At 38.8% G+C, this 13,372-nt stretch overlaps 1 protein-coding gene across 1 annotated transcript in view; it reads right to left on the minus strand.

The window, feature by feature from the left end:
- Positions 1 to 13,090, minus strand: part of IFT57 (intraflagellar transport 57) — a 69,603-nt gene extending 56,513 nt beyond the window's left edge. Inside the window, exons 1-3 of the mRNA XM_068982309.1 lie at positions 12,830 to 13,090; positions 9,564 to 9,726; positions 8,717 to 8,835 (exon numbers count right to left, since the gene is read on the minus strand). Coding sequence (XP_068838410.1) covers positions 8,717 to 8,835; positions 9,564 to 9,726; positions 12,830 to 13,041 — 494 coding nt within the window. The 5' untranslated portion in view covers positions 13,042 to 13,090. The remainder of the gene's footprint in view (positions 1 to 8,716; positions 8,836 to 9,563; positions 9,727 to 12,829) is intronic.
- Between the last annotated feature and the right edge of the window lie 282 nt (positions 13,091 to 13,372).

Raw genomic sequence — 13,372 nt, forward strand, 5'->3', positions numbered from 1 at the left:
AGAGTTTGGTTCAGTTCAGTCACTCAGTTGTGTCTGACTCTTTGTGACCCCATGGACTGCAGCAGGCCAAGCTTCCCTATCCATCACCAACTCCTGGAGCTCGCTCAAACTCATGTCCATTGAGTCGGTGATGTCATTCAACCATCTCATCCTCTGTTGGCCTCTCCTCCTCCCACCTTCAATCTTTCCCAGCATCAGGGTCTTTCTAATGAGTAAGTTCTTCACATCTGATGGCCAAAGTATCAGAGCTTTGGCTTCAGCATCAGTCCTCCCAGTGAACACTCAGGACTGACTCCTTTAGGATGGACTGGTTGGATCTCCTTGCAGTCCAAGGGACTCTCAAGAGTCTTCTCCAACACCACAGTTCAAAAGCATCAATTCTTAGGCACTCAGCTTTCTTTATAGTCCAACCCTCACATCCATACTTGCCTACTGGAAAAACCATAGCTTTGACTATGACTAGACTGGCCTTTGTCGGCAAAGTAATGTCTCTGCTTTTTAATATGCTGACTAGGTTGGTCATAGCTTTTCTTCCAAGGAGTAAGGGTCTTTCAATTGCATGGCTGCAGTCACCATTTGCAGTGATTTTGGAGCCCCCCAAAATAAAGTCTCTCACTGTTTCCGTTGCTTCCCTGTCTATCTGCCATGAAGTGGCAGGACCGAAGGCCATGATGTTTGTTTCCTGAATGTTGAGTTTTAAGCCAACTTTTTCACTTTCTTCTTTCACTTTCATCACTTTTCTCTTTAGTTCTTCTTCACTTTCTGCCATAAGGGTGGTGTCATCTGCTTATCTGAGGTGATTGATATTTCTCCCAGGAAACTTGATTCCAGCTTGTGCTTCATCCATCCCAGCATTTCACATGATGTACTCTGCATGTAAGTTAAATAAGCAAGGTGACAATATACAGCTTGATGTACTTCTTTCCCAATTTGGAGCCACTCTGTTGTTCCACGTCCAGTTCTCACTGTTGCTTCCTTACCTGCATATAGGTTTCTCAAGAGGCAGGTAAGGTGGTCTGATAAGGTAAGATATCCCATCTCTTTAAGAATTTTCCAGTTTGTTGTGATCCACACAGTCAAAGGCTTTGGTGGAGTCAATAAAGCAGAAATAGATGTTTTTCTGGAACTCTCTTGCTTTTTTGATGATCCAACACATGTTGGCAATTTGATCTCTGGTTCCTCTGCCTTTTCTAAATCCAACTTGAACATCTGGAAGTTCCTGGTTCATGTATCCTTGAAGCCTGGCTTGGAGAATTTTGAGCATTACTTTGCTAGTGTGTGAGATGAGTGCAATTGTGTGGTAGTTTGAGCATTCTTTGGCAGTGCCTTTCTTTGGGATTGGGATGAAAACTGACCTTTTCCAGTCCTGTAGCCACTGCTGAGTTTTCCAAATTTGTTGGCATATTGCGTGGAGCACTTTCACAGCATCATCTTTCAGGATTTGAAATAGTTCAACTGGAATTCCATCACCTTCACTAGCTTTGTTAGTAGTGATGCTTCCTAAGGTGCACTTGACTTCGCATTCCAGGAGGTCTGGCTCCAGGTGAGTGATCATGCCATCGTGCTTATCTGAGTCATCAAGATCTTTTTCATATAGTTCCGTGTATTCTTTCCACCTCTTCTCAATAGCTTCTGCTTCTGTTAGGTCCATACCATTTCTGTCCTTTATTGTGCCCATCTTTGCATGAAATATTCCCTTGGTATCTTGAAGAGATCTTTTTTCTTGAAGAGATATCTAGTCTTCACTATTCTATTGTTTTCCTCTATTTCTGCACACTGATCACTGAAGAAGGCTTTCTTATCTCTCCTTGCTATTCTTTGGAACTCTGCTTTCAGACAGGTATATCTTTCCTTTTCTCCTTAGCCTTTAACTTCTCTCCTTTTCTCAGCTATTTGTAAGGCCTCTTCAGACAACCATTTTGCCTTTTTGCATTTCTTTTTCTTCGGGATGGTCTTGATCACTGCCTCCTATACAATGTCCTGAACCTCCATCCATAGTTTTTCAGGCACTCTATCAGATCTAATCCCTTGAATCTATTTGTCACTTTCACCGTATAATCATAAGGGATTTGACTTAGGTCAAATGTGAATGTCTAGTGGTTTTCCCTACTTTCTTCAGCTTAAGTCTGAATTTGGCAATAAGGAGCTCATGATCTGAGCCACAGTCAGCTCCTGGTCTTGTTTTGCTAACTGTCCAGAGCTTCTCCATATTTGGCTACAAAGAATATAATCAATCTGATTTGGTATCGACCACCTGGTGACGTCCATGTGTAGAGTCATCTCTTGTGTTGGAAAGTAAAAGTAAGTATTGAACACTCATTTCTCCACCAAGATCACTGACACACAGGGTACTGGATCAAGATGCCAGAGTAACAGGATGTGCCCTCATCCTGCGAGGGCACCAAAATCAGAACTAGCTCTTAAACTACCATCAACAGAATGCTGGAACCCACCAGAAAAAGATACCCCACGTCCAAAGAAAAAGGAGAAGCCACAACAAGATGGTAGGAGGGGTGTAATAATGATAAAATAAGATCCTGTAACTGCTGGGTGGGTAACGCACAAACTGAAGAACAATAATACCGAAGAAGTTCTCCTACTTTTGTGAAAGTTCTGAGCCCCAAGGCAGGCTTCCCAGCCTGGGGACCCAGCAAAGGGATTAGGAATCCCCAGGCAATCTGACTTTGAGGACCAGCACAATTTGATCATAGGACTTTCACAGGAGCGGGTAAAATAGAGACTCTACTGTTGGAAAACAGAAACAAAACCCTATGCAGACCAGGACCCAGGGGAAAGGAGTAGTAACCCCATGGAGACTGAAACAGACGTATCTGCTAGTGTTGGAGTGTCTTCTTTGGAGGCGTATGTCAGCAGTGGCTCACTGTGGGGACAGGGGGACTGGCAGCAGCAGTCATGGGAGGTGCCCCTTGGGTCAGTCTTCTTGGAGATCTCCATTAACCCTAACACAGAGCCTACAGACTCCAGGCCTGGGTTGCCTCAGGCCAAACAATTAACAGAGAGGGAATGCAGCCCTACCCATCAGCAGACAATCAGATCAAAGTTCTACTGAGCTGGGCCCTGTCCACCAGAGCAAGACCCAATTTTTCCCACTGCCAGTCCCTCCCATCAGGAAGCTCACACAAGCCTCTTAGCCTCATCCACCAGAAAGCAAACAGAAGAAGCAAGAAGAACTACAATCCTGCATCTACCAGGATGAAAACCACATAACAGAAAGTTAATCAAAATGGAAAGGCTGAAGGTTATGTCCCAGAAGAAGGGACCCGACAAAACCCCAGAAAAAATAAATGAAGTAGAGATATGCAACTTTCCAGAAAATGAATTCAGAGTAATGATAGAGATGATCTAGGAAGATCTCAGAAAAAGAATGAAGATGCAAGAAATGTTTGTCAAAGCCCTAGAAGAACTAAAGAACAAATGAACAGAGATGAACAATACACTAGAAAGAATCAACAGCAGAATAACTGAGGCAGGAGAATGGATAAGTGACCTGGAGGAAAGAATGGCGGAAATTACTGCCATAAAACAGAATATAGAAAAAAGAATGAAAATAAATGAAGACAGCCTAAGAGACTTCTGGGACAACATTAAATGCACCAATATTCACATTATAGGGGTCCCAGAAGGAGAAGAGAGAGAGAGAAGACTCAAGGAAATATTTGAAGAGATAATAGCTGAAAACTTCCCTAACACAGGAAAGGAAATGGTCAAACAAGTCCAGGAAGCAAGCACAGAAAGTCTCAGGCACAATAAACCCAAGGAGGAACACACCAAGACACACAGTAATCAAAAAGACAAAAAATTAAGGCAAAGATAAACTATTAAAAGCAACAAGGGAAAAGCGACAAATTACTTACAAGCAAACTCCCATAAGGTTATCAGCTGATTTCTAAACAGAAACTCTACAAGACAGACAGGAGTGGCATATTTTTTTCGGCATATATATTTAAAGTGCTAAAACAGAAGAGAACTTACAACCAAGAATACTCTACCCAGCAAGATTCTCATTCAGATTTGATGGAGAACTCAAAAGCTTTACAGACAAGCAAAAGTGAAGAGAATTCAGCACCATCAGTCTAGCTTTATTTACAACAACTGCTAAAGGAACTTCTCTAGGAAGGAAACACAAGAGAAGGAAAAGATCTATAAAAAATAAACCCAAAACAATTAAGAAAATAGTAACAGGATCATTATCTTAAATTATCTTAAATGTAAATGGATTAAATACCAAAACATATAGACTGGCTGGTGGATGAAAACATGGGCATGTTTGCACTTCCACTTAGCTCATCAGTCTACTTAACCCTCTAGATTGTATGTAATTATTATATATTGTTAGGTTAATCATGTTTCCATTATGGCTTGCAATTGTAATTATCTTTTATTTTTTGTCTGGATATTGATTATGAAAACGGATAAAAGTTATCTACTACTGTGATTGTGATTATCTAACTATTATCCCTTTTAATACCACTGCATCATAATTGGTCAACAGAAGATAACAGAATTCTATGTCACTAAAACTATCATTTAATAGGAAAACCTGTAATCACTTTTTAAAATCCAGATGCACATTAGAATTATCTTGGAATTTTTTGAAAAAAATAGAAATGCCCAGCTATTGTTTTTTCTCCAAAGTTCCAGATGTGATTCTAATGAGCAGTCATGTTTAAAAACAACTGGACTATATAATGATCTTTAAAAAAAAAGAAATACATGCAATTGGAGCTGAAGTCTGAGTAAAGCAGCCTAGTGGTCCTCCCACACCTGCTGATACGATTGCTCAGGGGAAGGATAATACTGTATTAGTGATGATCCCCAGACAAGAAAAATGTGCCATTTAAACCACTGTTAATCTCATGAATGTTATTCTTGGAAGCTTGACTGTACTGTGGGTTGTCATTCACGCCTCAACCTTCAAGAATATGCTTCGATTAAAAGAAAATATGAAGAAAGCTATAGGATAATCTTCAGCTGGAGAAACCTGAGCTGGACCTGAACTCAGGATAACTTCACTTGTTCAGCAAACCAGGCCTGTCCTTTCTTAATTTTGCCTTTCTATGGACAAAATTTATCTGTCTGCTAGATCACATCCCATTGATAAAGATACAGCTCAAGCCTTGAACACAACGATTATATGCCAATGTCATGTGTTACTTTAATAGTTGCACCTACTTACTGATAGATTGTGACAAGGCTAATGATAGACTGTGATGTGGAACAACTTCTTGCATTTGGGGAACCCTGCATACTGGAAAACTCCATCAACTATTGTGAATGGACTGTTTCCCCTAAAACCTACAGTATGATTTTTGAAATCACTCCTCAATTAGTAAGTATTATAATTGATGATGTAAACATTAGCTCCAGGTATCACTTAGGAATCCCTTTCTCTGGATGCTTAATACATGTTAATCTTTTATATTGGAAGAGGACCATCTATTATTATTTCACTCCTCCACCATGAAAATTCAGGTGTTATCGACTTCAATGTTATTTCCTACTTTGTCTGTTCCTAATAGTAGCTTTTCCTTAGAACCCCTACATAAGATTTTGCAAGGAATCAAAGTATTAAAAAGATTTCATATGCTGTGCTTAGTCACTCAGTAGTGTCTGACTTTTTGTGACCCCATGGAATATAGCCCACCAGGCTCCTCTGTCCATGGGGATTCTCCAGGCTGCCATGCCCTCCGCCAGGGGATCTTCACAACCCAGGGACAGAAACCAGGTCTCCTGCATTGCAGGCAGATTCTTTACCATCTCAGCATGCTGCTGCTGCTAAGTCGCTTCAGTCGTGTCCAACTCTGTGCGACCCCAAAGATGGCAGCCCACCAGGCTCCCCCGTCCCTGGGATTCTCTAGGCAAGAACACTAGAGTGGGTTGCCATTTCCTTCTCCAGTGCATGACAGTGAAAAGTGAAAGTGAAGTCGCTCAGTCGTGTCTGACTCTTAGCGACCCCATGGATTGTAGCCCTCCAGACTCCTCTGTCCATGGGATTTTCCAGGCAAGAGGACTGGAGTGGGGTGCCACTGCCATCTGAGCATAGGAAAACACAATTGTATCTTGATAGAATAGTTTACTGTTTTACTATTATCATAGCTGATAAGTTAATGGATATAGGAGTTAATGTACAAAAACATACCTCTCATTCCTGGTGGGACATTTCCTTTACTACATCCCCTATCACTCAGAAATGGGTTTTTCCCATTGTTTAACTCATTGTTTTTTGTTTTGTTTCTTTTGACTGTTTGGAATTAATTGACCTATAGAATTAACAAGATTGTTCATGTTATTTTGCCTTATTCCTATGCTCTTAAGTATAAATAATCCTGAGGCTATTATGGAAATTAAAATGGAGGAAGCTTTGGTTCAGGCTTCAGAAGCACGAGAGAGCAGGTCTCTGACCTTGCTTTTGATGTGCCTGGCCACAGAATATTCCATGGTTGTCTGCACGCACAACTAGTCAGGCAGCACTTTAAATAAAAAAGGGAGTGGGCCTGGAATTCTTGAGCTCCTGGAGGCCTGGCCAACTGTGCCCAGGATTTATGGAATCCTATGACTCGTAAGATAAAACAAACAGCATTGTAAAAGTGTTAACATAAAACCAAAGCTTCATTTTTGCACACAAACCAATGATAATATTAGTTTGCACCCTGCGATTATAAGCAAAAGCCCCTGAAACTGCAATCTGAAGTTTCATTTGTGACGTGGACATACTTTTCCCAATTGGGACTCCAGACTGCTATTATTTGGAGCTTCCCAGCATGCTGCTTAAGTTCTGGATGTTGGTTGGCCTAATTTGGTGATGTATGTGCTATTATGCTTCTTTATTGTTTCTATTTCTCTTTCCTTTTAATGACTGTATATTGAAATTAAGTTAAATAATCCTTATTAGATACTGAAACTTTTAATGCTTTAAAAAAAGATTAATGACACATATTTCTCATATTAAAAATATTCAGAAGTATTTGCATTTATTTCTGGAAACTTATAAAAATCCATACCTCAGAAAGGTTAACAAAAGACAAAAACTGACATTTAATATTAAGGGAGGAAAGTACTATACACCAAATTAATCTTAAAGGATAAATTTCCTATTTTTGTTTTTACTAATTAGAATTAGATTATATCTTAAAAGCAATGTTTTCCTAGGATTTCTATGTTTTCTAGGGTTTATTTTAGCGTATTTAAATATATAAAATAAGCATATACAAACATGTAACTTCTTTCTCACTTATATATCACATAGCTGATATGTAATTTTGATTTTCAATGTTTTTCTAATCTGATTTTCAATGTTCCCTCCTTCTTCCCTCTCAGTGTATATACGGTCCCTATAAATTATCCAAATTACAATACATGGCCAAGAATAAGATATACTAAGAAACAAAGGAAGTACCAAATTAAATAGTAGCTGAAATACTAATAGTTCCTGAATTTAGAATCCACTGGGCAAAAAATTTAAAAATTTCTAAAAATTACAAATGTAGGATATCTCATAACTTTTCATCGAATCTAATAAGGAAGTAATGTGGATCATATACTCATTCTCCATACTGTACTAAGTCGTAATGTTTGAGTTGGAGCATATGCAATTGCCACTCTTTTTTTAATTAAAAAATAGATGAATATCTGTAATTTCATATGGTTCAATGTGATGATAACCTAAGTCAAGTAAGTTTTTAAAAGTATTCATTAATAGAGAGTAGATTGTTTTCCTGAGAGAATGTAATTGAATATACGTTAAAATTTGTTGTTGTTGTTTAGTTACTAAATTGTGCCCAACTCTTTTGCAGTCTCATAAACTGTAGCCTGCCAGGCTCCTCTATCCAAGGGATTTCCTAGGCAAGAATACTGGAGTGGGATGCCATTTCCTTCTCTAATACATTAAAATATAGAAATAATATATATACCTTTCCAAGAAATTAGTTCTAATTCAATATCACTGTTTGCTCATGTTTTTACCTAAATAATGCCTTCCACAATTTTTAACCTATCAATAATCTCAATCTCCAAAAGACAAAATTTATATACTTTCTAATTATAATCTATACAAATTGACAGTTTCTAAATATTTTATTTCCTCATCCATGTGGTCAACATTTATTGAGTATCTATGATATACCAAATGCTATGCTAACTGCCATACAAAGATTTCATAATTTCTAGAAAGAAAGACCTGTCAACAAATGACTTTAATACCATGGGAAAGATATGGCAACAGAAATATAAACAAATCATAGGTCAGAGAAAGAAGTAATGAACAATATCTAACAGAGTGTCTTCTTCAGTCTTATTCTTGCCTCATCACTATAAACAAAGGAAAAAATCCCACTTGAAATACTTTATTAATTTCCATTTTTCCTTAAATTTGTAGGCTATCAGTTACTTCCCATGTATATACTATCTTTGTTTGTATAAATAAATATATTCAAAGAAACTTCAAAAAATATACTCAATTGACTAGGATATAGTTACAGTTAAATCTTTAATAACTACATATTTGAATCGGGAAGACTATCTCCAATGACTAGATATCTCCAATTTTGTTTGTACTGACTTTTCTAATTACCTGTGGCATTTTCAGTTTAATGGTCAAGAGGAAATACTTCTTATCAGTTCAGTTAAATAGCTCTTAACAGTTAGAAGAAAAAGCTATGCACATAAAATTACTATTTCCAGCTTGGGTAATTTTTACCTTTTCCAAGTAAAACCAATATATTTTAATGCTTCTTCAGCTAAACAGTCAAGAACATAGCATACATGCTCTCCATAACCCGACTTTAATTTTGAAGGAGGAAAATCTGCAGTTCTTCCCTGAAATACAAAAGATAAACTGGGTATTATTTGTTATTTATATTGCAAATGTCAAAATATTTTAAGCAAAGTACTGTTGAATAAATGTATCACTTCTCGATTCTTCAAATGATTTAAAATAACTGTAATTACATTGCTTCTCAGAAATCCACCTCTTTAGTCTTCTTTTAAAAATCCATTGGTATATAAATACAAAAGGAAAATGAAGATGTTTTATTGTCAAAAGTATCAAATTAAAAGGCAATAGTATCAAATTAAAAGGCAATAACCTCATGAAAGCAGAACAAATCACTGATGTTATTAGGGCGAAAAATCAGTAAAACCACTAGGTTGGCATCATACTGTTAAACAACTATGTGAACGATGAAGTGATTCACTTGTCAAAAATTAATAATGTGTGTGCCAAAAATTCTTACTGCTTGTCCCCAGGAAAAGTCAGAAATGAAAAGCACCACTGCTATCATGGTCTATTAAATCAAAGTTTCTTTTCAAAATACAGTGTTTCAGCTTTCTAGTTTTTAATCATTTTTTAGAAGGTGAACTAAGTATACATAAATTCATTTCTGAGATATATCAACATTAATAATGAACACACACTGAACATACACACATAGACAGTTATCCACAGAGAATTCTTCTAAAAGGCTAGCATTTATGTTGCTGAATTATCAATATTAAAAATGTCCTAACTACAAACATGCAGAAAGAAGGGACTTGTTTATACTTACAAATGATCGAAGCTCAGATAATATGCTAGATATTATTGCATTAGGGTCATCATATTCTTGAGGCTGCTCAAAGGGGCGTCCTGCTTTGTTAATCAACCAAGCAGCGAGGGTACAAAACATGTAGAACTGTTCCCCGGGATTGGTAGGCAGTGCAAAATAGTGTCTGTTCCAAAACAAAGGAGGAGAACAGAACATGAAATATTGCAAACAAGTCCATAGTAGCTAAACGAACAAAATCCGAAACAGCCGAAGGATTTTTTGTCCCAATGACTTTAACATCAAAAGACACTGACAATTCATTCTGAGGTTTCTAGTAACCTACCACACTCTTATATTAAAGATTTTAATCAACAGGATAAGGGCAATTTCTACTGGACACAAAATATTAGTTCAAAGACTTTGACCCAGAAAATGCACTGATGAATGTAGAACTCTGAACAAAATCATGTGTCAGGATAATTAATAAGAGAGTATCTCCTGAAATGGTAATTTGAAATTTAAGAGACTCTTGGAGTTTAAAATAAAGATCGTAATGATTATTTACAATGCATTTTTACTTTTTTTTTTTAATACAGTGTCACTGTTAATCTTTACTTACTGTTTCTAACCTACCCACCATGTTAAACAGTTGTTCTCAAGTTGGCTGTATACTGTATACTGTTCTCAATTGGCTGAATCACTTGAAGAGCTTGTTAAACTACTGCTACCTGACTAAACATTGTTTCTTACCTCACAAATTAAATCAAAACTTTGGGGAGTGAAGTCCGGAGTAGGTATGTTTCAAAAGCTTCCTAGATAGTTTCAAGGTTCAGCCAGAATTAAGAACCACTGCCTGTGTATATCCCAGTCTAACAAACATTTGTGGACTTTAGGTTAAAGCCCCTAGCCTCTTAAAAATAGCCCTATGAGGACCAACATGATTCACACCTAAACTTTTAAGAAATAAAACCTGCAAGCCACAGCATTTTCTACTTTGATCAAAGACCTTATTTTGCTTTTATGTGAAGCTATTACTATTGTTTATAATTAGATTTATAGATACTTTAACTATTTTTCATAAGAATCAGCAATCTACTCCTTCCTGATTTTTTTTTCCAGTTTTTTTTTTCCTTCCCAATTTTTCTCTTGCAGGATAGTTTAAATGTTCTGGAAAATAACAGCTGGGAGGGAAAAAAAGGCCATGAAGTCCTTCCAAATAGGTATATGTTCACCCACTACTAATAATTCTTTTTTTGTTTCCTTATTAGCTGATAACAACTCCAGGGCAGAGGAATAGATACTGATAGATACTGGAGACCCAAGACAGTTCAGTTCAGTTCAACAGCTCAGTCGTGTCTGACTCTTTGCGACCCCATGGACTGCAGGACACCAGGCTTCCCGGTCCATCACCAACTCCTGGAGTTAACTTAAACTCATGTCCATTAAGTTGGTGATGCCATCTAACTAGCGCATTCTCTGTCATCCCCTTCTCCTCCCACCTTCAATCTTTCCCAGCATCAGGGTATTTTCAAATGAGTCAGTTCTTCACATCAGATAGCCAAAGTATTGGAGCTTCAACATCAGTCCTTCCAATGAACACCCAGGACTGATCTCCTTTAGGATGTACTGGATGGATCTCCTTGCAGTCCAAGGGACTCTCAAGAGTCTTCTCCAATACCACAGTTCAAAAGCATCAATTCTTCAGCGCTCAGCTTTCTTTATAGTTCAACTCTCACATCCATACATGACTACTGGAAAAACCATAGCCTTGACTAGACAGACCTTTGTTGGCAAAGTAATGTCTCTGCTTTTTAATATGCTGTTTAGGTTAGTGGTTCTCAAACTTAAGTGGGTATCAGAATCACCTGGAAGGCTTGTTGCAAAAGCAGACTTCTACACCTCACCCTCTAGGATTTCTGATATAATGGACTCAGGAAAGGGCCTGTAGGATTACACTTCTAATAAGTTCCCAGGTGATGCTGATGTTGCTAATCTGTTGACCATACTTTGAGAACCTTTAGACTAGGATATTTCCATGCAAATCCATGACTCAAAGTACCCTCCTGAACTTCTGAGGAAATAACAGAGATTGTTATCAACAGAATCTTAAAGCCAATTTATTTTTGTTTGAAAAATATACTTGGAGAAAAAAAACAAATTTTTATTAACAGAAAATGTTGACTGTTTATGAATTATTCTATTCATTTAAGTAATAACTTCCAATCTTACAATTTATATCATGGATCAAACAACATTATTTCTTCCTCTAACTTTTCTATTATGGACTGGCTTACCAATATGGGCAGTTTACATGAAGCCAACATTATCTTCTAATGGAAGTTACTGGAAGAGAGTAAGGAATTAAATTTAAACTGTCAAGGTAAATAATTTGAAAATAATTTGAGCCTAGGTATAGTCATTTAGAGAAAGGACTACAGATTCTTAAACTAAACTGCCTCTTACACAATTAAACAAAAACAAAAATTTAATACAAAAAAAAAGTATTAATGTGAAGGAAATCTACAAAGTTTATGAGGCCTATCACTAGGCTACACTAATTTAAAGAGAAAGTGCTGGCTGTCCATCATCCTCAGCAACTAATAACCAGCCGCGGCTTCAGAATATGATGGACTTTCCCAACAGAAAAGAGCAGAACTTCAGGTTCTATGAAAAGAGACAATTCCATTGTCACTTCATTTGTCTTGTTCACTTCTTAGTTTCCAAAAGTACTGTTACTGCAAAGACAGAAATCTTTTAAAAGATAGCAATTAGTGAACAAGTTTACTAACCACTTATAAAATGCACAGGTAGGTGGCCGGTACGAAAGTTACAAGTTGTAGGGACAAATTCTCGAAAAGGAAAACAAAAACTAGAAACAGATCTAAACTGATTATGGCATTCATCTTTGAGGATGAGATCATGAGTGACTGCAGTACTTTACACATTGTAAGTTTTCTGAGTTTTCTAAGAAGTTGTTTTATTATGTTTACAATCAGGAAAAAAAAAAGTTTGCGTTTTATGGAGCTGCGTGAGTGCTCTAGGCAAGCTGCCTTCCAGTCCTATTTGAAGTTTCAAAACTTTACTCTCGATACAAAAATACCAAGTCTAAACTCCGTGAGCAGTCCGGCCCTACGTCGCCAAGTTTGGGGTGAAGCGCTCTTTCCTGCGTAGGAAGACAGAGGCAAGTGCTTGGTAACCCACGCTCGGAGTTCCCCCAAAGGCCGGAGGAAGGCTTCTCCCTAGGGCCCAGCCGGCTTCCAGGCGGCTCGGGGGACGAGGGCACCCACCTGGACGGGGGCTTCAGGTTGTTCTTCCGAAGGAGATCCTCCTCATAGCGGAGCAACTTCAGCTTCTCCACCAGGTCTTCCATCACCACAAACATGTGGTAGGCCGCGCCGGGGCCCCTCTCCACGACCACCTCCCCCGCTCCTTCGCCGCGGGACCGAGACACCTCATCCTCCAAACCCGACGGGGTGACCACGGCGGCGGCGGCTGCCATCACGGAACAGACCGAAAGAGGCCAGCGCGAGGTCTGACCCACAGACCTCCGCGGCCTGCGCTGGCGCAGCCTGGACCAGCGCGGCCGGTTACCCAGGCGACCCGGGCACACCAACAGGAAAACTAGACTCCGCCCCCTTCCCCCGCTCCAACGTTCTAAATTCCCTCCAACCAGGGCGGGCTTCCTTGCGGGCGTCACGTCTGGCTCCTGCCCCTTCCCCCGCCCCTTCCCCCGCCCCTTCCCCCGCCTCTGGAGAGGCGGAGGCTGAAGCAGCCCCGCCCCATAGGCGTGGCATTCTCCTAGTCACGTTGGGCCACGCCTCCTACCGCTT

This window comes from Capricornis sumatraensis, chromosome 1 (genome assembly GCF_032405125.1).
Source record: "Capricornis sumatraensis isolate serow.1 chromosome 1, serow.2, whole genome shotgun sequence".
NCBI lineage: Eukaryota > Metazoa > Chordata > Mammalia > Artiodactyla > Bovidae > Capricornis > Capricornis sumatraensis.